Source organism: Malurus melanocephalus, unplaced genomic scaffold (genome assembly GCF_030028575.1).
Source record: "Malurus melanocephalus ecotype Western Australia unplaced genomic scaffold, MMel_1.1 scaffold_15, whole genome shotgun sequence".
Classification (NCBI taxonomy): domain Eukaryota; kingdom Metazoa; phylum Chordata; class Aves; order Passeriformes; family Maluridae; genus Malurus; species Malurus melanocephalus.
Window position 1 is genome coordinate 2,898,030 of NW_026623247.1, and position 26,428 is coordinate 2,924,457.

Below are 26,428 nucleotides of genomic sequence, written 5' to 3' on the forward strand. Positions count from 1 at the left end.
TTTTTTTTGTGCGAAATCTAACAGGAAGAGTRATATTGTGTGATGGCAGGTGCCCTGGTTGCTCCCAAAAGAAACCCTCTAAGAGTCCTTTCCTCAGCGAAGTACACACAAAACATCAAAAGACACAGAACTTCAATATTCCGGAACATTCACCAAGTCACAACTCGTGTGCACACACTCGTTTTTCCCTCCTGAGAAGCCGGCTATTCGCACCCTTCCATCCTCTGTCCCCAGCGCGGCGCTGAGCAGCGACACGTCCCCCTCCCAAAGCCAGATGCCCACGAGGCAACGCCGCCGCTCCCAGAAATCCAGACCAGGGGTCCCAAAGAGAGCTGGCACCGCGGGGTCCCGGGGCCAGCCGCGTCAGCGACACCAAGGGACCCACGTCACAGCATCCCGAGCAGCCCGTGCCGCGGGCTCCGGAGGGGACGGACGGTCTGGAGCCACCAGACCGCGGGAGAGGCGACGCCGGCGGCTCCGGGGGCTGCAGCCGTGCCCGGCCGGACGCTGTGTCGCCGGGGCCGCCTCCCGAAAGAGGGGTCCAGGGGCACGGCCGCGCCCGCTGAAGAGGAGGGAGCGCTCGCCCACACCGCGCTGAGGAAGTGGCCGCCGCTACGAGCGAAAACGAGGAAGCGGCGGATCCGGCGGCGCTGAGAGGGTCCAGCCCCGCTCCCGGCCGCACCCCGGCTCGGCTCGGCACGGCACGGCTCGGCACGGCCGCCCGAGGGCTGCCTCCCTGCTGGCGGCGGGACAAGCGGTGGAGCCCAGTGACCCCAGGCAGCGGTGAGTAGCGGCCCCGGGCCGCCAGCACGGGCAGTGCGGAGGGCGGCCGGTCCGGAGCCACCGCCCCTTCCCCGCCAGCGCCGCGCCCGGGCCGGGGCCGTGGGGCCGGGCGGCGCTGCTGCCCCCGCGGCGGGATCGGGGTGTCGGGGCTGCGGCAGAAAGGAGCGCCGGAGCCTCAGCCGCGGGCGGGAGGAGGGTGAAGCGCTTGGGACACAGGAGAATCCTAAGGAGCAGTGGCAGAGAGGGGCACTTGTGTCGGAGCGGCCGGTACTTGCGCCTTGGCGAGGGAACGGGCGGCTGGAAACGCACCACCAGCCTGAAACCTTCCTGTATTGCAGTGCTTTGCAAAATAAATTCCGCTAGTCCAGCGGCTCAGGATTTTTAATCTAAAACTTAAGTGTAAAAGAAAAAGTGRTCTTGCATTACCTCGAGACATTATTGTGGCGGCAGGTTTTCAACAAAGCCCAGTGTACACAAAAGTAGGGTTACTGTCTGAACGGTGCATAGCCTGTGAAAGCTTTATGCCTGACAAAATATCTTTAAAAACCYGGGTTTTCTTACCAGACTTCCCTATTTTGTTTCCAAGAAAACAACTGTGGTTATTCTTTCACAAGAACTGCTGAAAGTAGTTCATTCTACAAGCYTGGTGCCAGAGTAAATCCTCTTCGTTTTGTGTTCTGCCAGCATTATTTGTCAGCACTGTACTACATGCACTGTATCTTGTAGCTGTCCTAGATTAGTTTGAAGTGTTGTTATTTTGGACAAAGTTAAACAATACTTTCGTTAGGTGAAACAATCTGTTAGAAGAGTGGCAAGTGAAGTCCCAGTCTGGCCAAGTTACATGGACTATTCTAATATAAATATTTAAAACAAATTTTAAACGAAATTATTCTTCTTTAGGGCAGTAACAGTTTATATTTTTTTTTTTTAAATGTTCTTTTCTTTTAGTTTTCTTTCATGCTCTTTTTATCCATGGTAGCTTAGATCTTCTGAGTCCTTGGGTTAAATCCACAGAGTAATCCATGGACATAGTCATCCCGTACAGACGCATACAGTTTCATCATGCAGAGCTTTGTGTTTTTACAAGCTTGAAGGCCATGGATTGTAGCAGTACAAATTGAGGCAGTCCACTTAGAGGAACTGCAACTTCTTTTTTTTTTTGGTTTTTTTTTTTTTTTTTTTTTCATCCCTCTGTTGAACATTGAGAGATAAATAAGGAAGTTTGAATGTTCTTTATATTGTGACAGTTATCTTATAGGGGAGAAAGATTATAGTCRTAGATATGTATATTGGAACTAAAGGTTTCAAAATCAGCTATGTTTCTTAAAAATTGGCTGAAATAGATAAAAGTATRTAATTGTTTTTGTTTTCACAATCACTTGAAATAACTGCAAAATGCCATAAGAATTTCTATTGACATGTTCTGGTTTTGTTTCAGTCAAAAAATATTAGTCCTCTGCCAAAGCAAGGGTGAACTGTATAGCTTTCCCTTTTGCACATTGTTGCAATTCTGATACAAGAGCAGAATTAGATCCGAAGTCACAGGAAGACAAAAAGAAACTTATTTTTAGAAGTAGCTAGTGGTTTATGTTGAACACTAAACAACAGTTTAGAAGACCAGTGGTGAAATTACAAGCTTATTTTAAGCACCTTTGAAGATACAAATGACAAAAAAAAAAAAAAGTCATTTTCTAGGTTGCTTATCCTTTCTTCTTTTGGATCTTTTATGACAGAAGTATTGGAAGTGGGAGAAATCACTTCTGAAATTTATGTTTTGGTCAGAAGTCATGGTCTCTCTATGATCATTTTCTCCTTTTTTTTTTTTTTTTTTCAATTTACACTTACATTTTTCCTTCCTAATCCTTTTTTCAAGATATAAAGAGTCAAAAAAACAATGAGTCTGTTGCCATTCCTGGTTTGAATACTGTGACTGTAAGAAATTCTTCTTGCATCTGGATCTACTGAAAATTCTAGGTAGTATSATCCTTTTTCCATCTTTGTAGACATTTGGATCAGTGCCTCAAGATCTGTTGTGCACACATTACACAGACTGTGCCAGAATCTGCCATCAGTTGAATGTGTCTAGCTCCAGAATAGAACAGCGGAAAAGGGGAACTTGTCGGGGTTTGTATCATAATTACAAGGAATACAGAAGTTATCAATGAATGTGAGTAAGAGTCACAGACAAATCATTCCAAAGGAGTCTTATAATCTGTTATTTTGTGGTTAACATAAACAGATACTTCAAAAAACTACTTTTTTTACTTCAGTGTAAACAAATGCTTAAGTGAGTTTGTTCACTGGGGCAAGAGCACTTGTACCACTCAATGTATCTGTTAAAAAGCTGAAGATGGACGTGCAGGTGTTTGTGGGTGTCATGAGTAAGGTTCAATGATAAGAATGAAAGCTTCATGTCTTGCAAGGATTTACAGTATCATCTTCTTAATTTCTTATTTAAGAAAAAATAAAATCTCACTTCATTGTAGGGAAACAATTTTGTAGTTTTAGCTTAGCAGTAGTTTTGCTTGCATTTGACAAAAAAAGAAAATTTTGGTGCAGGAGGAGAGGGCAGCTCACTTTATTTCTTAGCTGGCATTTGTAGAAATGCTTTTACAAAAATTGGTTCTTAATATCTGCACTACTTTTACAGAATAATATTATTAATTTCTGCAGTTGGTTTAAGCTTTTCAACCACTCATGTGAGAAAAAGGAACCTTGGGCATTGCAGTATCCTTCCCTAATCTTTTATGCAGTATAGAATATAATACACAATTATTAATATTTATTTGAGTCACAGTAAAATAATTTGATCACAAAGCTCTCAGTTAGTATTTGCACTTCATTTTAAGGTTCCAGCAGCTGATAAGGGTACATAGCTGATATTGTTTGGCTTTTAACTACATGACACAGCATAATGTGGAGGCATACAATTAAGAGGAAGAAAACATTTCCCTCTGACTTCTGCATTGCTTGTTGGGGTGATTGGAAAACATCAGCATTGCAAGTGCAAGAAGYGTGAAAGAGCCTGTGTGCTCCTGAACCAATAATAAACAATTCCAGGATTTGCTGTAGGAAACGGTAATTAATAAATAAACTTCATGTTTGACACAAAAATATCACCTGCCTCWAAGAAATAAAACACAATTTTGTAGTTTGTCTTTACATTCCAAGTTTAAAATTAGATTATAACTTCCTGTACCTTTGTGTACAGTGATTAAATGACCACTTCYCAAAAAGTGGCTTTTCTAAAAATGAAAGAAGGGGCAAAGATCACAGGGATTACAGGGATCCTAATGTAGTAAAGAGATTGGGACCAGTGCTACTTAATATCTTCATTAATGATACAGACAATGGGATCAAGTACACCCTTACAAAATTTTTAGATGACACCAAACTGTGATATGCYGTTGACACACTGAGGAATGGGATGTCACACAGAGGGACCTGGAAGAGCTCAAAAGCTGGGTCCATGGAAACCTCAGGAGATTTAACAAGTCCAAGTGTAAAATCCTGCACCTGGGTCAGAGCAACCCCCGGTCCCAGCACAGGCTGGGGATGGACAGATCAGAGCAGCCCTGTGGGAAGGACTTGGGGGTGTTGTGGGTGAGAGGCTGGACATGACCCGGCCATGGCACTGCCAGCCCAGAGAGCCAAACGTGTCCTGGGCTGCATCCAAAGCAGCGTGGGCAGCAGGGGAGGGAGGGGATTGTGCCCCTCTGCTCTGCTCTGCTCTGCTGRGACCCCACCTGGAACACTGCACCCAGCTCTGGGGGCCCAGCACAGGAGGGACAGGGACCTGTTGGAGTSAGTCCAGAGGAGGTCACCAAGATGATCAGATGGATGAAGCACTCTTCTGTGAGGAAAGACTGAGAGAATTTCGATTGCTCAGTGTGGAAAAGAGAGGGCTTTGGGATGACCTAATTGCAGCCTTCCGGTACCTGAAGGGATCCCAGAGTGTGTAGTGACATGACAAGGTAGAATGACTTAAAATTGAGTTTAGATTAGCTATGAGGTAGGATTTCCTTACTGTGAGAGTGTTGAAGCACTGGAATAGTTTGCCCAGGGAAGCTGTAGATGATATTTTTATATGAACTCATCCCTGGAAGTGTTCAAGGACAGGCTGGGKCTGGCTCCCCAGGATGGACCTCTGAGCAAATCTGGTCTAGTGAAAGGTTTTTCTCCCCATGACAGGAGGATTGAATCCAGTTGATCTTGAAGGTCCCCCCAACACAAGCCAGCCTATGATTCTATGATATGCTAAATACACCAAGACTTCTCTTTGTACAACTTGCCAGAGAAACTAATGAAAAATTAACATGTGCTAGAAGCTAATTAGCCAGCATACAGGAATACTATACAGATAGCTGGTCCAGTTTCACAATCACAGTGTGTAATAAACTGATGTTGGAATGTTCTGGTTCACCAGCTAGGACCACTCTTGTAATTTTTCCAGTTTTGTCCTCATTTGYTTTGAGACAGTGTTCTTCCAAACATAGGGATTTTCAGGTGTCTTGAATCGATAAAATGTCCAGAAATAATTCCAACAGCTTCTCTTTTCAAAATGGAAAACAGCAACAGAAGGAATCTTTCCACAMTGACAAGGCATAGAAGTAAGATGTGAGGTGCTAAAAGCTTTGATAAAGARGCAGGACTTTTGGGATGGTAGTATGTAGGTCTAGCCCTGTAAATCCCCGGGGCAATGTCTAGGCYAAGGGTGGAATTGAAATTGACAGAAAACATCATTGTGATTGGAGACAACTAGAGAAAACACATGCAGGAAATGTTAAAGGTAGGATATGTACCAAGGAAACAACAATTGCTTCAATATTTTAGTATCATATATCCTTATGTTAAACAAAAGATTCATTAAAATGGGTCAGGGGTTACCATTAAATGCATCAGCTACAGCTTATTCCTATCCTYTTGGATAGACTTTCTCTTACTTTTTCCCTCATTTGTATAAAATAATGAAATCAATTAATGGGAGGGGGAGGAGAAGAGGAAGAAACCATAAAAATTCCAAGACCAGAGCACATAGAACAAATAGAATCCAGAATATATAGAGGCACTATGTGTCTCAGCTACAGCCACTGTGACTGAGAACAGGGATGCTAAATCTAAAATGCTAAAATGTGTGTTGCTGCTGACCACTGAGTGCATAGTTCTGCTTTAAAAAATTCTACAATCGATTTCAAAATTGGTGGAGTTAAAAACAATGTCTACATTTTTTTTTACAAAATTGATTTATTGATTTTTTTTTAATTCTTTCATAGGTTTGCCGGAAAAGTTGATTTCTTAGTGTAGATTCATAAACTGAGGTTAGAAATCTGCCATAAAGACAACTTTCCTCCCCTTAAATTCTTGTGAAGTTCATTACAGAAAAATTTCTACTGGAAAAAAGAACTTTTCATCATTTTGTTTGGAGACAACAAAAGAAAGAAAAGGAAAAGCTGGTACATTTATATTAAGCAATTGCTTCTGGGTAAGCTCCTACTCTGGGATACTCAGACCAAATTTGATAATTTGAATCAAGAAGTTCACTCTCTGCAAAAAAAAAAAAAACCCAAACCTAAGATTTTGTCAAGGTGATAATCTTTGAGATCATAGAATCACACAACATTCTGGATTAGAAGGGACCTTAAAGATCATTGAGCTCCAACTGCTCTACCATGGGCAGGGACACCTTTTATTAGACCAAGTTGTTCAATGTCTGAATGAAATGCAGGGAATTTTAAGCAAAGGAGGCAGCATTAATATTGTCARCTTTGGCATAAAATTATGGATTTCATTGCTGCATTTCATAAAACTCATATGAGTTCACAGTGTTTTGCTCAAGGGTTAGTAAAGCAAGCAAGATGTTTAAGTAAAGATTGTTTTTGCAAATTGGGTAATGGGATTAGCTGTCTTTTGAATCAGTGGAGCAAGTTGCTGCTGTGACGTGAAAATGATCACTTATTTAAAATAAGTATCAAGCAGAAGAGCACTGTGCTGAACAGTTCTGACCCCAGAATTGAAGCTGTCATTAAGGGAGGCTTTGGGTAACCCTTCTGTCCCCAGTTATCAGGCACAGTGAGCAAGAAATCTCACTCTGCCTCAGGTGCCCTGAGCAACTGTGTGATAATTGTCATCCAGTGAACGCATCACAGATCTGGTCAGCAGCTATTTCTGTGCACAGAAGTGCAGGAAAAACATCCTGTGAGGGATGGGTGAACTCAAAGGCRCTGGAACATGCTTTCTGAGCAGATGCAGCAGAGCTGTGTTCACTTGGAAGCAGGGCTGTGTTGAGGCTGTTAGGTTCCTGGTGTGAAATCCAGCTGCCTCCAGCTCTCAGGGGACAAGTTTGATCAAATGGAGGAGGCTTTTTGTCATCCACATGTAGCAGCCATTCATTGTGGCAATTGCCAATGGACCAGTTAGCGATGTGACCACTGATGCTGTGCAAAGCATGACACACCATGAAGAGAGSAGCCTGACTGTGAGCTGTTTGTCATGCAAGAGATAGGGAAATAAATACTGCCTATTGGCCCAGAACACGCTGGGGCCAGGTGCATCCTCTCTCTGCCCAGAGTGACAAATTCRCCTTGTCAAGAGTATTTCATTGGTCCAGGGGTTGCAAATGAGCTTACTTTGCAGGAGGGGAGGAAAGGTCTCATGTGTAATGTTTCTGGCACATTCTATGTTTTGTGAGGGGAGAGGTTAAGTTTCAGTTTGTTTSCAGGCTAAAATGTGTTCCTGCCTGCTAAGAGACTGTTTAATTCTCTCTTTATACCAAAGAGAAATAAGTTTTATCTGTGCTGCTTGTTCTGGTGTTGCAGGCTGATATGGTGAGAGAAGCAGACTTAATCTTTTCTGGATGGCTGATTGACTGATGCACTAATTGTTGTGAAGTCTCTTTTGCAATGCAGTTTGTCTTTTATGATGTGCGTGTCCTCATAAAACCTTGTCAGGAAGAGCTGGTGCAATTGTTGGACAGTAGTATTTTTCAAGAGAAGCATTCCTTTTTCTCCTAACAAAAATATTGTTAAATTAAAAATTCTTCTCCGTGGAGGTGTTGAGGCACTTGAACTGATTGCCCAGGGAAGTTGTGGATGGCTCTATAATTCTAATTATTACATAGATTTTCAGCAACTGCTCTTTAATGTTGTMACTCTGGCTGTGTGAGCAAGTATCAACATCTTCCTTTCAAAAAACCAAAAATGTTTGGCCTTTCTTCCACACCTCTGTGGGTGTGAATTCTTTCTGAGTATAATTGCCAGTGAGAGATGAACCATTGATGCTTGCAGTGTGTCTATAACAGAACATTTACCTGGCCTGTGCTCCTAGCAGAAGCTTTTTGAAAAATAAGGTAGCATGGCATGGTTTTTACAGACTCTAGAAAGTGGCACTGAGAAAGCTTGGTTTTGTAGAAGCTTGTCTATTCTAGGAGTATGAAGGCAAGTTATTTTTGTTCCTGCAATAATTTCTGTATGTTATATATAAAGCAGGATACTGCAGACTGTTTCAGATGACAAAATAACCTTGGTCTGAAAGAGGAACCTGCCTAGTTTTGCCACTCTGACTCATGGGGCCAGTCCATTGAGGCATCTATTGAGCAAAGATTTTAGCAATTCTGAAGATAGACCGATATATTTCAGATAAATTAATGACGTATAATGGGGTCCCAAGTGTTCTTGCCTTGTGGTTTGCCAACAATAAGTGAAGGCTAATATTCATGGCTAAGAAAATGAGATAATTTCTACATCTGTAGCCTCCAGACTTGGAACTAAGTGGAGACACAGCTGCACAAAGCGGGGAGTTCATACCTTCATGATAGCTTTGGAAATGTCAGCCTGCAACAATAGTTTTTAAAAAATTTAAACAATGTTACTAGAACATAAAATATACTCATCTTTTGGGTCTGCCAACCAGTAAAACCAGAGTGGTCTTCATCCAAAATTTTGAATGAAACATGGCATTTTTTCTTAGTTTTGTAAGGCTATAAAATTTCAAGACTGCTGTAACAAAGTTTAATTTCTCCTGGTTTGGGTTGTTGGTTTTTTGGGGGTTTTTTTTGTTTTTTTGGGTTTTTTGTGCTTTTTTCTACCTTCTGTTTGATTGTAATAGCTTCCTTCTAGAACTGATGATGCTTTGGTTCTGAGATACCTTGTGTACAATGAAATTGCTGAAAATTTGTCACAAGGGATGAAAAACAAAGTTATGGGTTGTGGATCCATCCACACTTGGACCCTGATCCTTCAGAATGAAGCCAGCGTTTCTCAGTTCTCATGGCAATAAAAATTAACAGTATCACTGGCTCTGTGCCCAAGGCACTCTTCTGTATACTCTATGTATTTGGAAACTGTAAAGATATTCCAAGTTTTGCCTTCCTGAACAAGGAGAAATATTTTGAATCAACATCATTGTTAGTATAACATTCTAGATAGATCTGATAGATCTCATTTGTCTAGCAACTTCTTTTTGAATTGTGAAAAATGATAGACAGTAGTGACCCTTGAAAAACAATTTTGGAGTAATTTGGGGTCAGGGTGAAATTTAGTGATAGTTAGATGTGTCTTAGTTTTGCTGTGCTATCACTATCTTGTCCAGAACARTTTTGTTTTTGCTGTCTCTGTAAAAACTCTTCTGCAAAAGTGAAAATATATTCCACCTGGAAACATACTATGCTGTCACTGTGACTTTGAACCTGAAAATATGCAGGCCATTGACTAGACAATTCTATCTCTTTTTAGTCACTCTCCTTGAAAGAAAGATTATCATTTTTTTGGTTTTGTTTTGCTTTTCACATGTTTCTGCTGGCTTTATAAGCTCATTTCACAGCTCCCTTTGTGCAGTCATGGTCGGCTCTGTTGTACATAGAGGGTTTTACTTTTTACGGTATTTCTGGAAGGGAAATACTTATTTGAAATAAAAAAAAAGAAAAAAACAAAACAAAAAAAAACCCAACAAAAAATAAAAAGCCATAAAGGAAATTTACATATATAAAAAAACTGTAGCTAAGCTTAGTAGTTCCTGAAGAGATATATTTGGGGCTCCCTGAGTAAGACTTTTGTAGCCGCACCCCAAAACTGTTTTGGTTTRTTTTGGGGTTTTTGCCAGCTTTGGGAGGAGACGGTCATGCCTCTACTGTTCTGCAATCACTCCAGAGCCACAGCTGGTCTTGCTGAAGGTCTGTCTGTGCCCAAAGAAGTTTGTTCCCATCTTGTCACAGCAGGAAAGTGGGGGATCGGAGAAGGGTCAGCCTGCAGTATCTTGAATGCTTTCCTTCAGATATAGTTCATCCCAGTGGTTCCACTGCTTATTAGGAAGAATTAATAGGGACCAACAACAGATGAGTGCTTTGTCCAAAAGGGAGCAGGCTTCCACACAAATCATGCCACCCTTTTAAGACTGAAATGCTTGCTTTGACAGGAGACATGTTTAGCAAGAGGCAGTGTTTGCTTTTGTGACAGTGTCTGAGTGGAAAAGGAGGTAAGAGAATGACTAATAGAGCATGACAAGAATGTAGAAGAGAATGTTCGTGTTTTTGAGCAAGTGGCTTTGGGATTTCTTTTTCAAAAAGGAGACATGTATTTGTTTTGGGTTTGGGTGGTTTTGGTTGTTTATTTTTATTTTTATTTTTAATATGTGCAAAAATCATAGGGTTTGTACTTACAGGGAAAGAATTACTGTATACACAAACACTTCAGGTTTTTTTTTTCTTTCTCAGTTGTATTCTGACCTTTTTAAAAGATCAAAGCAGAAAAACCTCATTAAAGGAAAACAATTAGAGGAAGGAATTACCAAAGAATSTCCCAAAAGAAATGTGCTGTGTAAGAGAGACAGTAGATTCCTACCATCAGCGAAGAATGCTTTTTTAGTGATGAATGCTCCTCCATGAGCTCAGTAGAGAAGCTTGTAAAGAAAAGCCCTGAGCAGAACACAAATGCTGYGGTGCTTTTTTTAAGCATCTGTTTGCCTTATAATAGGGCAGTAATTGTGTTGACAGGTCAAGTAGTTTTTCCTCAGGAAATGTTTCAATAGCTATGGTGCCTGGAGTAGTCTGATGATATCAGAATGTCAGATGCAATTTAGAGTAAATGAGAGCATTTCTGGCATGTTTCAGTGGAGAAAAAACCATTTCTCTGTCCACAGTATTGATTAAGGTGATTCCAGAAAGTAAATCTATAGAAAAATATTTTTTAATCACATTTTCTTTTAAGCTAATGATAATTTCAGATGTGTTTGTGATATTTCTTTTYAGTTCTTTTTATGAATGACTCCTTGATACGGGAGGGGAGATGTATGGTGTTTTTTTTTCTAAACCTCGTAGTTGAAATACCAATTCTGCCTGTTTAGWAGGCATTTTTTTTTGTTCTGATATTTCCAGAATGCTGAGGGTTTACATGAACAGGAGCAAATAGTGTTTTCTCTTAAGCTGAGAAAGGTGCTCTAAGCAAGGCCACTGACTTTCAGAATAATGATAAAATATGAGCCCACTCCAGATGGGACAATCCCAAATCTCACTGATTGTATTGTCAGAACCAGTTTTTGAACCCCCTATCACAAAAGTCCCTATTTGAAAGCTACCAAATTCCCTGTTTTTCCCAGACTGACTTTAATTAAGCTATGTTTCTGGTGAAGAGTACATCTCGCTGTTTAAAAGCCCTAGTCATCCTAAAAGCATGGCAATGAATCAAAAATATGTGCAAGAAAGAAAATGGTTCTGAAACCAAGCTGTTACAAAGTAAAACATGGAACTTGACACCCGGGGCAGGTATTTTTGGTAGAAGTGCTACGGAAAGAGAACAGTGTTGAAGAAATAATAAAAGTGAAGCTTGCTAAAAACTCACACACACTTCGTGTATCTGTCAGCACTGGCCAGGAGCATGTGTGGAATAACGGGAAAGTCTTTGSAGGTGAAAGAAGGCATATTTTTAGAGTCTGAAGTACAAGGCAAAAACCGGTACAGCATAGCTTAAATTTTCAGTAAAAGGTTACAGAATTCAGAGATGAGTGTTTGTATGAGGAAAGGTTTTTTTGGAGARCCTGAAGAAAACACATGGAGGAGGAGGCCCAAGCGTGAGTGATGGAAACGTTGCTGTGGGCTGGAAGGAGATTGGGGACACAGCAGGTGCAGACTGAGACCCAGCACCCTCAGCATCACTGCTCACAAGGGCACTTCCCTGAGCARGGTCAGCAGCTCAAACAAATAGGAATGTCACTTTTCCCTTTTAGACAGTACTACACTACAGGTGTATTGCATAAGTTGGAAATGCAGAGAAGTATCTTAATAAAAACTTGTGCTACTTATCTCAGAGGCACACATCTGGATTCCAAGAATCTTAATTCAATAAGAAGTTCAGGGAAAAAATCCATATTCATATTTTTTAATTAGTGTTTTTTTGTGTGTGCARCTGGAAGTGGCACACACAAAGTTCTGTGGCTGCTTAAATATCACCCTGTGCTAGAACGAATTGTTTCAGTGAGCATATTTTCACCATTCTGCACTGTCTGGTGAGCCTGATGCATACTTCTGCATGTAAAAGATGCTTTCTCTAAACCTTACTTCTTTTCTTTCGTGCCCTGCTTGAAGAATATTGCTTTGAAAACACAAGGAAAGGTAAAAAAAGTAGCTGTTCAAATCAGGAATTTTTTTTGTAACACTGTTTCACCATTACATGGCTTTCAATCTTCTGTCACACGTRAGTCGTTTTACCCATGGAGGAGTAAACTAACCAATCAGAAATCCCTAAGTCTCCCTCCACAGAGGTCTTTTTAGAAAGGCTTATGCTCCTATTTATAATTTTTTATGTTAGTTTGGAGATCTGTACTTTGGAAATATTGTACTCTTTGCTAGGAAAACTTTTCAATACTGCAATTATTCTCCCTTTATCCTTTTCTAAATATGAGATCAAATAGAATTAAGATAAGGGTAGCAGCATGGTTAGCACAGATTTTTTTTCTAGCACCTTCCAGGTGAGTTTTCCTGAGTTTTTCTCACCTGTTTTGAGACAGTTTCACTTCCTTGAATGCATGACGTGCTGTGTCTGGGGTACCCTACTGAGTTGATGAGGAAGCTACCTGAGGGGAAGTGGGTACCTAATTTCCCTATGTATTTGCGTAATGTTTTTTTCTTTCTTGTAGGCTAAACCTGATATTTGCATGCATTTGTAGTTTCCTTAAAAGTCAAATTTAACAACTAATGGGAGAGTTGCACTTTAGACCCCCTTTTGCTGTTATGCTCAAGCAGCTCTCTTGGGTAACCAGCCTCACTTCCTTAAGGATAAAACCTCACATCCAACCCTTACAGGGCCTGATCTCCATTTTACAGCCTCATATTTGTAACTGCACTGACTGGAAAAATGGAGCTCTGTTACCTGGAAAGATTTAGAGGTGGGAAAACTGTGAATTCAAACATTTTCTCCTACTCCTTTACTGATCCTAGAAGGTATTACACTCCCAAAAGAAGGCAAGATTTTGAATTTCCAGCCAAGGAGAACAACCATCTCAAATTCAGAAATTCTTCCAAAATTAAGAGTTTTTAACCATTATCCAAAGTTTTGTTGTTTATTTGGCTCTGTGTGTGACCAGGAGATGCTGCAGAGTCCAAACATATCCTACCATTGCTAAGCACTGAATATTATTCACATATTAGAACATGGGGTAGAGAAAGTTTGCCTTAAATCTGCCAACAGTAACCTACTTAGCAAAAATAAATCAGGCCATTGTTTTCTGAAAGAGTTATAAATAAATCATTTGTGAAATCTAAGAGATCATAAGAATCCTGCTGCTGTTCTTTCCATAAGTAAGATATATTCTTTGTGTTTTGAAAATTTGCTACATAGTGGGCTTTCCATTTATTTGAGCTTTGAACTTCTCCATTTAACATTCTGAAGATTTAAAAGACAGTCCCTCACCAATACCATCACTGACATTTCATCTAAATTGCAACCAGTGGATTTTTTTCCCCCCTCTCWTTTAGGAACTTGTTTCTGGGCAAATCATCCTGAAGAGTGTGTAGAAAATATATGATTAATCTGAGACAAAACAATACTCTGAGGAGTAGCCTGATCTGAAACACATTGTAGTCAAAGTGAATTTAAATTTAAGTAGTCATAAAATTTTTTTGTAGTCAGGGAAGATAAATTTATCCTTTCTAACCCTGTCCCATGCCCCACTTTTATTTTATTAGCTGTTATTTTCATTATAAAGTTTTTACTCTTTTTTAGGTCCTAGCATTATTTTAAGTCTGAAACTAGAAGTGTGGCAAAAATGAAATTCAATTAAATAAAGTCATGAAAATAAATTTCTACAGATGAAGARTGTGGTGGTATTTTTCTGTTTGATATTTGTTCACTATATATTACTGGAGTGTATTGAGCAGTTCTCGCATTGGGAATATTGATATTATGAGATTATTTTGTCTTTTTCTTCAAGTTGTGCAGTGCTGGTGAAGAGCCAGTGTCGATCATTCATGCACCCAAATTCTTTCCTTACTAAAACCCTAACAGAAAATCTGTTCTCTTCCACCATCCCTGAATGTGATATTGAGGACTTGGAGCCTGCCTTCAAGGACGGCTTTGCCAGAGGTGGGATGATGCATGTTCATCTCCTAACCAGCAGTTATATGTGTGGTGCACAGTGGAGCAAAAGAGAACGATGTGGGGGTATTTTCCTTTCAGAGTAATAGAATCAAAGAGTCATAGAAATATTTAAGTTGGGAAAGATTGTTAAGATCAGGTCCAACTGTAAACCTGACACTACCCAATCCACTACAAAACCATGTCCCTTACCACCAGTCTGTAAGTCTTTAAATCCCTTCAGGGATAGCAATTCAACCTCTTCCCTGTGCAGTCGGTTCCAATCTTTGGTAACATCCTCAGAGAAAAAATATTTGCTGGTATCCAATCTTAACCTCCCCAGTACTGCTTGAGGCCTTTTCCTCTCATATTCTCTCACATAGAAAGAGACTGATTCGAGCCCTGCCTGGGGTGTGTGGCCCATGCCACTGTCCCTTGCAGCAGAGTTGTTTTCCCCCACGTCTTGCTAGGGGCCTGATGCCACATCCTACCAAGAGAGACATSCAGAGTGATGGATCTTGCCTTGTGCTGGGAGTAGAAAAGTCAGGGAGGCATCAGAGGGCTGTGGSAGAAGGGAGGCAATGGGAAAGCCTCCTGATGGCTCTTCATGAAGGCTTGAAAGCAGCAGCTGCAGCCCTGGGTCAGGGCAGAGAGATGTGGGGCTCTGCTGGTCTGTGTCCATCTCTGCACCCTGGAGGAGGGCAGGTAAAGATGGCAGGGATGGAGAGCAGGAGGAGAGTACTGATCTCCTCCCCACMTCCCACGGGCTGGGGCTGAGATGTGTGAGCAGCACTGTAGGCTCTGGCAAGGTGTCAGGGCACTGGGACAAGAGCTGTACACCCACAGCCCTAAGCCCCCACACCCTCCCACAGTCACCCCCAGCTTGGCACAGTGTGGTGCGGGTGCACAGACCTTGCTGACAAACATCAATGTCACAGGCTGTCACAGCCTTCCATGGTGACATTGCAAGGCTGTGAGAYGCCCCCCAGCCAGCAAGTCAGGTACTCCAACGGGGGCAAAGTCTGCTTCATAGTATGTTCCCTCTTGTTGATCTTCATTAAATTCCTTTCATTCCAATTCTGTRGCCTTTCCAGGTCCTGTTAAATAACATCACAACTGAGTGATGTTTTAGCCACTGCTCCCTGTTTTGTATTATTTGTGAACTAGCTGGGGCTGCACWCTCCCCGCTGTCCACCACCTCAATGAAAATCGTAAATAATATTGATTCCAGTCCTGACCCTGGGTTTTGACACTATTAACTGGCCTCCCAAAGGCCCTTGTACTATTGATTGCAATCCTCTGGCCCTGCATTAAGTTACTGAATGAATCTATTCCATTTGGGGAAAGCTTTGCCTGGTGCAGTCAGAATGGTCATTTTGCATAGTATTTTATGAAGAATCAATGTTTGGTGGTGATTTACTGAGGATTGCCTTCTCTCTATTTGGTTACAACTTTATTTTAATTAGCAAGTGAAAGTTATGTTACTAGATTAGTGTGGGAACTTAAACCAGTAACTTTTAGTTATGGATCACAAGAGTAACAACGTGCTGCACAAAGCTCTGTTTTGTAAGGTTGCAATGTCTTTGCAACTTTGGTGTCTCCTGTGTGTGGAAAGGTGGGAGAAGACCAGAAGATCTTTTGTCCACTTCCAGCCAAGGTGATGGGAAGTGGGAAAAGAGAGCTGATGRGATATAGAAAATGTCTAACATGATAAAAATAAAAATTCAATCATCATTTTAAAGTTTTGGCTTTTTGTTTAAATTTTCAATATATGAATCATGAACAAATTTATTACCAAAATAGCCTCAAGCTGCRCCAGGGGAGGTTCAGGTTGGACATCAGGAGGAATTTCTTCACAGAAAGGGTTGTTAAACGTTGGAATGCTCTGCCCAGGGAGGTGATGGAGTCATCATCCCTGGAGATGTTCAAGGAACAACTGGACAGGGCCATGGTCTTGTTGAGAAGGTGGTGACTGGTTGAAGTGTGGACTTGATGTTCTTAGAGGTCTTTTCCAGCCTGAATGGTTCTGTGGTTCTGTGAACATACTGCAGGTGAACTGCCATCTGACTGGTTTATTCTCTGTTTTCTACCCCCATTCATATTTCTGGTTTTTTGTTTTTATACACAGTATTCCAGCTTTGCTGCTTGGAAAAGAAAAGCCATGGCTTCCGGCACATCAAACCCTGCTAACCACTTGCCATATTTCTTCGGTAATATCACRCGTGAAGATGCCGAGGAGTATCTGATGCAAGGAGGAGCAAGTGATGGACTCTAYTTGCTCCGCCAAAGCCGAAATTACCTGGGGGGCTTTGCCTTATCCTTGGCCCATGGAAGGAAGGTTCATCACTATACAATTGAGAGGGAGCTGAGTGGCTCCTATGCTATTGCGGGAGGCAAGTCGCATGCCAGTCCTGCTGAACTCATTAAATATCACTCAGAGGAAGCGGATGGCCTTATCTGTCTGCTGAGAAAACCTTTCAACCGACCACCAGGCGTTGAACCCAAAACAGGACCTTTTGAAGATTTGAAAGAGAACCTCATCAGAGAGTATGTCAAGCAAACTTGGAATTTGCAGGTAAAATCAGACTGATCTTGCCATGAAGTAGTTTTTGAGCTAGCAGAAAATGAGATTGCAGTGTTTGTTTCCAGCTACTGCTACGTAGTACTTTTTCACAATGAAATAATAGTTTGAGTTTTAACAGTGCGGGGTTTCTTCTTTCCAGTACATTCACTAACTTGGCCATAAGTGTCGTTTACCTGAAATTTAAAAACCTTAGAATTTCAATAATGTCTTGGGCTGGCACAATAATCTTGTCTAGCACTGCACTAGCGTATGTAATCAGATTTGGACCAAAAATTAATAGAGGTAATGAACATGACAGAGAAATGTTTTGTCTCATTGCTTTTAATTCTGATTCTTTTTATGGATTGATATGCAGGCAGGATTGGTGACATGATGACTTGTTTTATGTCTTCCTTTTAGCTGGCCTTGTTTCTGTGTTGCTAATTTAGATTATGTCCAAAAYAGAATTTATTCCTGAAACAACAATTTCTACTGTGCAGAGCACTGCCTGTACATCTGCATGGGTAAAGCAGGAATTTTTCATATGCAAGAAAAGAGACTGGATTCTTTCCTGAGAATGACTATGAAAAAGCCTTAACTTGGAAACAAGTCTTAACTTGGAAACACTAGTGTAGGAGGCTGCAAAAGAAATGTTATTTCACCTTGAGATGCCATGAATTACCTTTATGGAGGTAACTCATGGAGTTGCACAAGGTTTTTAATCTCTTTTGCTGCTAGCAATTAACCCTATGAATTCTGCTCTCTAAAATATGTGGAGCAATCTCCAAACTGGGAAAGCCTTAAATTTATACTACATTTTCCATAGCTGCTGAGGCTCACAGTATCTTTTCTGATGAATCTGAACTCAATCTAGACAGAAACTGATGAGCTGTAGCTAAAAACTGTTTAAACTAGTGGGGGTTGCCCTCAGATTCTGAGCCCAATTTAGAAATGGTAGGTTGTAGATAAGGTTAGAAGTGTCTAGATTAATATTACTCTAAATAATTCACTCTAAAATGGGGAATGTTCTGTCTGGGAAAATTTGCATTGATGTCTTTGACATAGACATACTGCAACAGTGCAAAGCATGTTCAGTTTATTTCAGTACACTGCCAGAGGATATGTAATTTGGAGGTATGTTTGAAGTCTCAGACTGACACTCTATTTAGCTATGTCTCATTAGCATAATAATATGACTTTATTTTAAGTTTAAATCCTGATGTATCAGTGGTTTCATTTACTGGTTAATTTTCCTTCTTTTTCTCAGAGGTGAAGGGAGAACCCTGGTTTTGTGGTGTTTACATTACCATATGCTGGCCTCTGATTCAAAATTTTTATAGCAACTAGGCCTTTTCTTCACATGCAACAAATATGTGCAGATTTTGGATGTCCCAAAAGAGTGTGAGTCTACCTGTCATGTTTCTATTGCAGAAGATAGTTTGACAGTTCCACCATGTTTTTACTGCTCTCTAGGGGCACGCTCTTGAACAAGCCATCATTAGTCAGAAGCCTCAACTGGAGAAGCTGATTGCCACTACAGCCCACGAGAAGATGCCGTGGTTCCATGGGAGGATCTCTCGGGAGGAGTCAGAGCACCGTATCCTCATTGGATCGAGGAACAATGGAACRTTTCTGTGAGTGCATTAGTCTGTGGTATTGCTGTTTGCCTCCGGTGTCACTGCGCAGTWCCTTTGAATAAATCTCAAATGAGARTATGCCCTAAAAGGTGGCTCATCCACAGTGAGGGAACACAAGGCATGATTTACATGACGTGATCCTTCCTGCCCGAAGCAAGTCCCTCACTTAGCTGAAGATGGGAAGCTACACCAAAAGCATGGAACACCTACAGGGGTGTCCACTTGGGGGCTGCTGGAACCAGCCCAGGGCGGCTCCTGGCCTTTGAAACCCCGCTGTCCAAGCTTCACCACCTGCACCCAAACACAKACTGATTGAACTGGTACAATCATAGACAAACTCCTTGTGTCAGCAGTGCRTGGGGTCTGTGTCTGTCAGGTCTCTTGGGGACAGCGGTGGTGCTTTGTTTTGTAGTTAAGCTACAGAATTAGTTGCTTCTACCTTGACACCACTATTTYTTGTCTGCTGCTTACTCTCTGCATTTGCCCAGCCTGATGATCTTTTGTTTTCTCAGCAAAAATATAGTGACTGACAGCCATCATCTTGTGAGAACTAGACCCAGACAAAACGTTCTAACAAAAAAAAGAAACCTCATTTGAAAAATCTTGGTGTTCTAACCAATCTTTTGTCATTTCCATACCCCCACTCAGAAATTATTTATATAATGATAGACAATTAAGCTTGAAATTCATGGCCAAGAAAGCACTGCTTAGACCTGTATAATTTCTCAGGGAAAATTTATCACCTACCTATTCAACCTTCTTTGGCTTCTTTAGAGTGAAACCCCATGAGCGAGTGCAGGAAGAATATGCTTCTTCAGTACGAACTCTTTCACTTTACTGATTTGACAYACATAATTGTACTGTACTGAATGCTTATGTGGGTGCAACCTCGCATGTTTCCATGATTCAGTCAGGAACCAGGAACTCCTTTAAGTCCTGTTTCYAATAGAGTGTATTCCTATGAGGTCTTACCTGCAAATACTTTTGAGTGTAGTGACATCTCGTTTCTTGATCTCCCTTTTMTTCTCTCAGCTCTTGAATTTTTTGWGTTTCATARCCACTCTCACCCAAGTCACCATGCATCCCTGTTTCCAACATCGTATTCCGATTGGTGGGGTTTGCATCCAGAGGGTCATTTACACAGTTGCTTTTGTTGCCATGTATAACAAAACCTTGTAAAAATCTTATGCAGATTTTGTTAAACTTGTAATAAAATAAGCGTTAGAAAAGTTACAAAAATTTGTGGCGCCATAGGTTTCTTCCTGTTGCATAGGAGTTCAGAGGATTTGGTGAACACAGTTGCTTTGTAGATTAACAGCCCAGCTTTACCACAYATCCTCTCCTTCTCCTTGCCGTGTGACTTTGACAGTTTATTTTCTGATATTTAAGACATAAGGTCTGTTGGATACATAATCTGAAAAAAACAGCTATCCTTTCTTTAATGACCTTTTTTTTACCTAAAAATACATGGTATTATTGCTTTCTGTTTTAACACCTTACCAAATCAATTGAGTCATGACATTGATCATGTATTAAAACTGGCAGTTTTCCAGTTTGCCTCAGGCACAGAGTGGTTTCTGTGTAGCCAAAGCATTTCTCTTTGAGGCAAGGGGGGAAGGGAGGAGGCGGTGGGTGGGGGGGGAGAAAAAAAAAATAAGGGAGCTGATTTTTCATCAGAGGAAAGGATCCAGTTGTTAATATTTCTTCATAACAGGAATAGGTTTTGGAGTAAAGCAGTGACATTTTTTGGGAGAATTGATGTTTTCAGCCTCTATCATAAACACTGGTTCCTTTTAAATCTTCCATAAGTGTTCCTACTGCTTTGACTGGAAATATTTTCCCAGCTCTTTCCTGTGTTACTTAGAGATGGCCTAGGAGGCATTTCTGCTGCAGTTTGGAGTGACATGCTTAATGAGTCGTGGGGAAGCATTCAGATCTTCTCCTACAGGACTGATTATGTCAACGGATCCATATTTTATGTTGTTGTGACGGAACTCATGTTGCTGCTTTTATATCAGGTGGACAAACCCATAGAGGAGAAAATAGGTTTAAAGGCTTTGTTTAAACAATGAGAAGTGCCACTRCAGCATAAATAATATGAATATGTAACTGCTAGTGTGATTAGCTTGGGTCCCTCTTATTAAGGACATCACTGTTCACATCTGTAAAATGCATTCTGATGTATTAATTGTTATTGCATAGACTTCCTGTCTGGCCATTTTAGACCTTAGTAACCACTCAGCTGCCATTTGCTCTTATGGTCTCAGGGAATAAACAGGGAGAGAACTTCTTCTGCCTCACAATTCAGCAGACGGTGCAGAAAGAGAAATAATGTGTTGTTCATTTGTGCCAGAAATTATTTTACCTTCCTGAGCTGTTCTGGCTCTCAGACCCATAGACTGAGGCTCATTGCAAAGAACAAAAGCACTGTTTAATTGGGAGAAGTTCATTGTTTTCTGCAGTGGTTTGGCTAACATGGACTTGCTCAGCTGGTGTTGAGAAACAAACCACTAATTTCTGGCTAACTGAAGCAGTGGCAGCAAAACTGTTACAGAGTGTGAGAGCAGWGGATTGTACATTTCAGGGACAGGCATCACATAGTTTTTCTTACACAGCAGCAGTATTTGTCAGAATATTCTACACGTCTGTGGATTGAAGGCTTGGAATTTGTGCTTGTGACTCAGGGACTGTTTTTCTTACATTGGTCAAGATACTCAAGCCCACTAGCTGACTGAAAGGTAAAACTTTAAAATACTCAAGATCTGAGAGTTATTTACTTGTTGAGGTAGGAACTGGAACCTGGGAACAAAGAGAGGAGCTAGATTTTTGAAGAGATTATTTAACAAGTCCACAAGTGGATGCCTGTATATGACAAAAATAATATTGTTTGTCACAGAGAAAATAGTAAATATTAGAAGGCTAGACTTTTTCTGTATATTTTTAACAAGGGCTTCCAAAACTTCATTACACCAGAAATTTGCTATCCATCTGACCTGCCTAACTTGAAACAAAATCCAGTACAGTAGCCTTTGTAATAATATAGCTATCATCTGGATTTTTTTAGCACTGCTTTGCAGCCGTACAAGATTATCAAATCTAGAATTATTTTTTTATATATTTAATATGGAAGTAGTAGAAAATCTTCCTGAATGCAGCTCAAAATATCATTAATAGCATCATAGAGATAATGCTACAATGCATCCAAGGAAAAATTCTGAGCTAACAGTGTTTTACTGGAGCATTTTCAAAGATCTTTTTAAAGTTTTTATCATAGCTTAAAAGTCAGTGAAGTATGTATTTTGATGTTAGAGARTTTGTTTTCAAACCCAAACACAGAAACTCTGTAATGAAATTATATGAAATAGGAACTAGTACCTACCTCTTCTGCGAAAAACATTTATTCTAGATTGCCACTCTAGGCACAAACTTCAGAGAAAAAATATAGTGATAGAATAGAAGTAAAATAACTAAAATTGTATAAAGAGAAATGGAAAATAACTTTGTGTCTGAAACCYCACTTACCTTCATTATCACTATTTTATGTTTTATATTGGATGATGATTTTTTCAACAAACTTCTGAGATTTATTACATTTTGCCTGGTAGGGARCATAGATCAAACTATTAATATTGGTAATACTTCTATTAATACTGTGACAGTATTTTTATTAATGCATCATTAATGCATCRTTTATTAATGATGCATTATTAAATATTTAAAATATTGCTAATATTATCTATGTRAGTGCAAGCATGTGTGGAACAGTTGAAAAATAAATTATAGCTTTGCTAGGAGCAAACAGCAGAAAAGTTAGTTTTCTCTGTAGTTTCACATAGGAAACAACTCTGGTATGTGGTGAGTGTTGGCACATCTTGACTTATCACCGGTAATGACCACTTAGGTGATACAAATGTGATCTTGCATATGTGTTCAAAAAAAAAAAGTTCTGAAGTTGGAGGAAGACAAAGAATATTCAGAAATACTGTTAAAAAAATCAGCATTAGGGAAATTCTGCAAATTAGCGGTTTAGCCTATATAAATTTTTTGCATGTTTTGATAGTTGTATGTGGCTCATATGGAATATGAACAGTTGTGTGAAAAGAAAGTAGAAAATTATTTTGGTGTCATATGAGTGTCTTCAGTATGTAATGAGAATATTAAAGAGAACAGAAGTAGTTTAGAGTATTATAATGAGTTACAGTAATATTCATTATGGCATTCTATGACATCTAGAAACTAAATGGTCTCTTATGTATCACAATAGTTAACATTAGTGACAGTATTTCARAATAATAAGGTTTGAAGTGCAGTTGTCTGTAAGAGTTTTCTTGTCTGACAAAAAATCCTGTTTCTGGTACATGTAGCAGTCTATATTTACACTAATCTTACTGCCTTCCTCTAGGAGTTTGACACTACTGGACTGCATACAGAGCTGGGTCATTTTTCTGACCTGGTAGAGAACTCTTCAAATCATTTTATCAGTATTAGCTTTGTAGCCATGAAAGGGACTGTATATTGTTGACATAGAAGATGAAAGCAATCCTATAAAATGTGACTTTAATTCACGGATATTAATTAATGGTGAAGTTCCTCTTCAAAGTGCCAAGGATTTGCTAGTCGTAGATGACCATAATTTTTTTCCCAGATAAATGATATAGAGGCAAGAAATTGTGTTTCTGAAGGTGCCCTCTCCCTCTCCAAAGCAGCCTGGATGATGCCCATGACCCTTTGGGAGAGCTGTTTAGTGGCATTCTATTAGGGACAGGTAGGTGCCCCTTGCAGAGCAGTGCAGCAGGGCTGTGGCTTCTCAAGACAGGCTGTGCAGTGTGCCTCAGCAGCAGCGGGTCCGAGGTGTGAACAAAACTGTGATCCCTGACTGAGATAGCTGTACAAAGAAGATGCCCTGTTGCTGGTGCAGTTCTACAGTAGAACTGCTTGTTAGGGGTTTGGTGGAGCATGGTGTGTTTTGTTGCCAGGGTGAGGTCAGCTAAATAAGCTAATGTGATGCAATCCTTCTCACGAAAGTATTTTGTACCTGTGCAGCAGACTCACCAGGACATGAATTTTTAGGTTCTGTTGTAGATAGCGGCAGTGTGAAGCTGCGATATCTCCTAAATTCTGTAGTGTTCTGACATTTCTGAAACAGCTTTGAATGTGTTACTGAACAGGGGAGAAGAAATGAAGACAACAGTCAATCCATTTTGCCCTATATATATATCTCTTTACAGATGGCACCAAGTTCATTTCTTACAAACTTGAAACATATGCCCTGTGCAGCAAATCTTTGAGGTGATAATGAGCAGCCATGTTGTTAATAGCATTGCCAGAGAGATGGTCATGAGGGCAGACAAGCAGGGAATGGCTGAAAATCCATCAGCAGTGGGGAATGTCAAATCTCTGGCATCAACAAAGCTGCTATTGCTGAGAAGGCAAAGCAATGCTGAGGATAAAATTTAGCATGCCTTTGGATTCAGGAGCAAGGATAACTTCGCACCATTCCTAAAGCAAGCATTTTGCTCGTTTATTTTCTTCATAATTCTCCACWGCAGAATGCTGCGACTCCTGATTTTAAAACACGATCAATGAGGCATGGTGTAATTGCCATTTATTTCTTTGAGCCTTAGGGATATTTTTCTTTAGAAAGAGAGGGATCATTTGGATTTTCAGATGAAAGCAGAAAAAGTTGGGACTTTTTTCTTTTTGCTTCCAAGTGAAAATATCAAAGGAGGGAATGGATAGCTATTTACACCCTCTGTAATGATGGTCCAGATTGTTATTAGTTGCTATCTGCGTTGCAGTCCCAAAACCTCAAAAAATATTCAAACACAAATTGCATGAAATATAAAATCAATACCTAAACTTCCTTYGCATTGCATCAGGTAACAACTTGAATTTCTACATTCCTTAGTCTGGTGTTGTAAAAATCTATGTCATGAAAAATCTAGATACCTTGGCACTTCTCTAATGTATCTATCTAGTCAAATCTGTTTTCAGTGAATTTGTTCATATTTCTGATTAATCTCAGTAGATGAAACATTTGTGATTCTCTGCAATAGCATGAAATGGAAGAACAAGTGATATCTCACCACTTTGGTTTCCTTCCTTGCCAAAATTGGGGGGGGGGTGTTATGTTCAGTTTGGGATTTTTATTTTAAAAAAAAAAAGCTTTTTAAAATGAATACCTATTTTGTTACAAGATTCTATTGAAGAGCAGTAAACACTGTGCTTAATTTCAGAACACTTAAAAGCAGAGAGTRCATTTAGAATTTTTAATTTTTTTTTCAACCTTCTGAAAATTTTCATGGGAGGAAAGTTCCATATATGAAGAAAGGTCSCAAATCTGATGTGAATGCCCTGGGTTATACAGAAGATGTGAAACATTCATTTCCATTCAAATTGATTTCCATTTACTGATTTTTTATTTTTTTTTTTTATTTTGAACAGCATTTTCCTTTGTATTTTTTACAGCAACTGTTGACATCCAACTGGGTACTGTTACCCAGCTGCAGTTCTGGAGGCTTAGCCTAACCTAGACAGACATTACCACAGTCTWCAAAACCAAAATGAAATTGTGAAACACAGCTTAGGGCAATCCATGTCACTCCATAAGGGATCTGTTTACCAAAACCAAGACCTAGGCTGTCAAGTCAATGCACTTGATACTTCTGGTCTTCAGACATGTTTGGAAAGATGGTAGCACCTCCTGGTTTTGTGTTTTGTAGGGATCTACGTCGTGCTAGGGTTGACTGCCCACCATTTAAAACCCACCTGCTCCATAACCTAAGAGTACGAGGCTCCCTCTGGACCCTGATTAATCACAAGTGTTAGAATGGATGTGTTTTTAGGATGTGCAGTGATAGAGCTGCCTGACAGAATTTTCCGTGACTGTGAGCCTCAGAGGCTCCAGAGTTATGTAGATGTGGGTTTAGGAGAAGGAAATATTTCAAAATGCAATACAACCTTATAAAGCTGAACTCTGCCTAAATCCTGCACTGAAGAGTGATTGAGCTGTTTGGGTCTGTTCCAGGGCTTTTGAAATCAGGACTGTCCCCTCCCATGGGTGCCCATGCTCTCAGGAAATGTTTAAGCACCTCTCRTGAGAGTAACAACTCTTGAAAATGAGAACCAGTAGAACAAATTGCATTGGAGCCACCATTGCCTCATGTGAAGCATGAAGGATATTTGTTACTGAGAAACAATCCATTGCATTTTTATGGTCTCATTTGTGCTTTGTTATGAACAGAAGTTTGATTGCAATGAAATGCCATTTGTTTGTGTTTTAGAAACAATGCCCTCTATTCTGAAAATACTTTTCTAAGCTTTAGTTGCTTAGAGTAAGTCAGAAGAAGGCAAAGGAAAAGTCACTCTTTGTTATAGCAGTCTGTTGCTCTTCACTGGTCAGTCTGCACAGGAAATCAGCATGGTGAGAAAACACCTGCATGTCATGAAACCACAATGTGTTTCGATTTGCTTTAGAGACTTAGGCAAGTTACTTTGGTTTCAGAAAACAAAAAACTGACCCTACTTCCCTTTTTCTTTAGCCAGTGTCCTGTTCACATCTTAGTCAAGAAGAATCACTCTACTTGAAAGAAGTAGATGCATGAGTAATTCAGCCAAAGCAGTTTTACTTCAGACTTGACTGGGTCAGCTGAGGAGCAGAATTTAATACTTGCTTCTGGAATTTTCTGAGATATAAGAGCGAGTACCAGTGTTGCACCAACAAAGCTTCTTAACAACTTAGTGAGCATACATTGTTATATTTCTTTTCAGGGCTGTTCAAAAATTAAAAGAGAGAGTAAGTAGATTTCTGTGCACACCAAAACAAGAAATGTTTTAGTGCTGGAGAATCTAGGCTTTTCATTAAAAAAAAAAAAAAAAAAAAAAAA

General features: G+C 40.2%; 1 protein-coding gene across 1 annotated transcript in view; it reads left to right on the plus strand.

Moving 5' to 3' along the window:
• The first annotated feature begins 399 nt into the window (after positions 1 to 399).
• SYK (spleen associated tyrosine kinase) overlaps positions 400 to 26,428 on the plus strand; it is a 48,380-nt gene continuing 22,351 nt past the window's right edge. Inside the window, exons 1-3 of the mRNA XM_057385000.1 lie at positions 400 to 783; positions 16,471 to 16,917; positions 18,379 to 18,539. Of these exons, the coding sequence (XP_057240983.1) occupies positions 16,504 to 16,917; positions 18,379 to 18,539 (575 nt within the window). The 5' untranslated portion in view covers positions 400 to 783; positions 16,471 to 16,503. The remainder of the gene's footprint in view (positions 784 to 16,470; positions 16,918 to 18,378; positions 18,540 to 26,428) is intronic.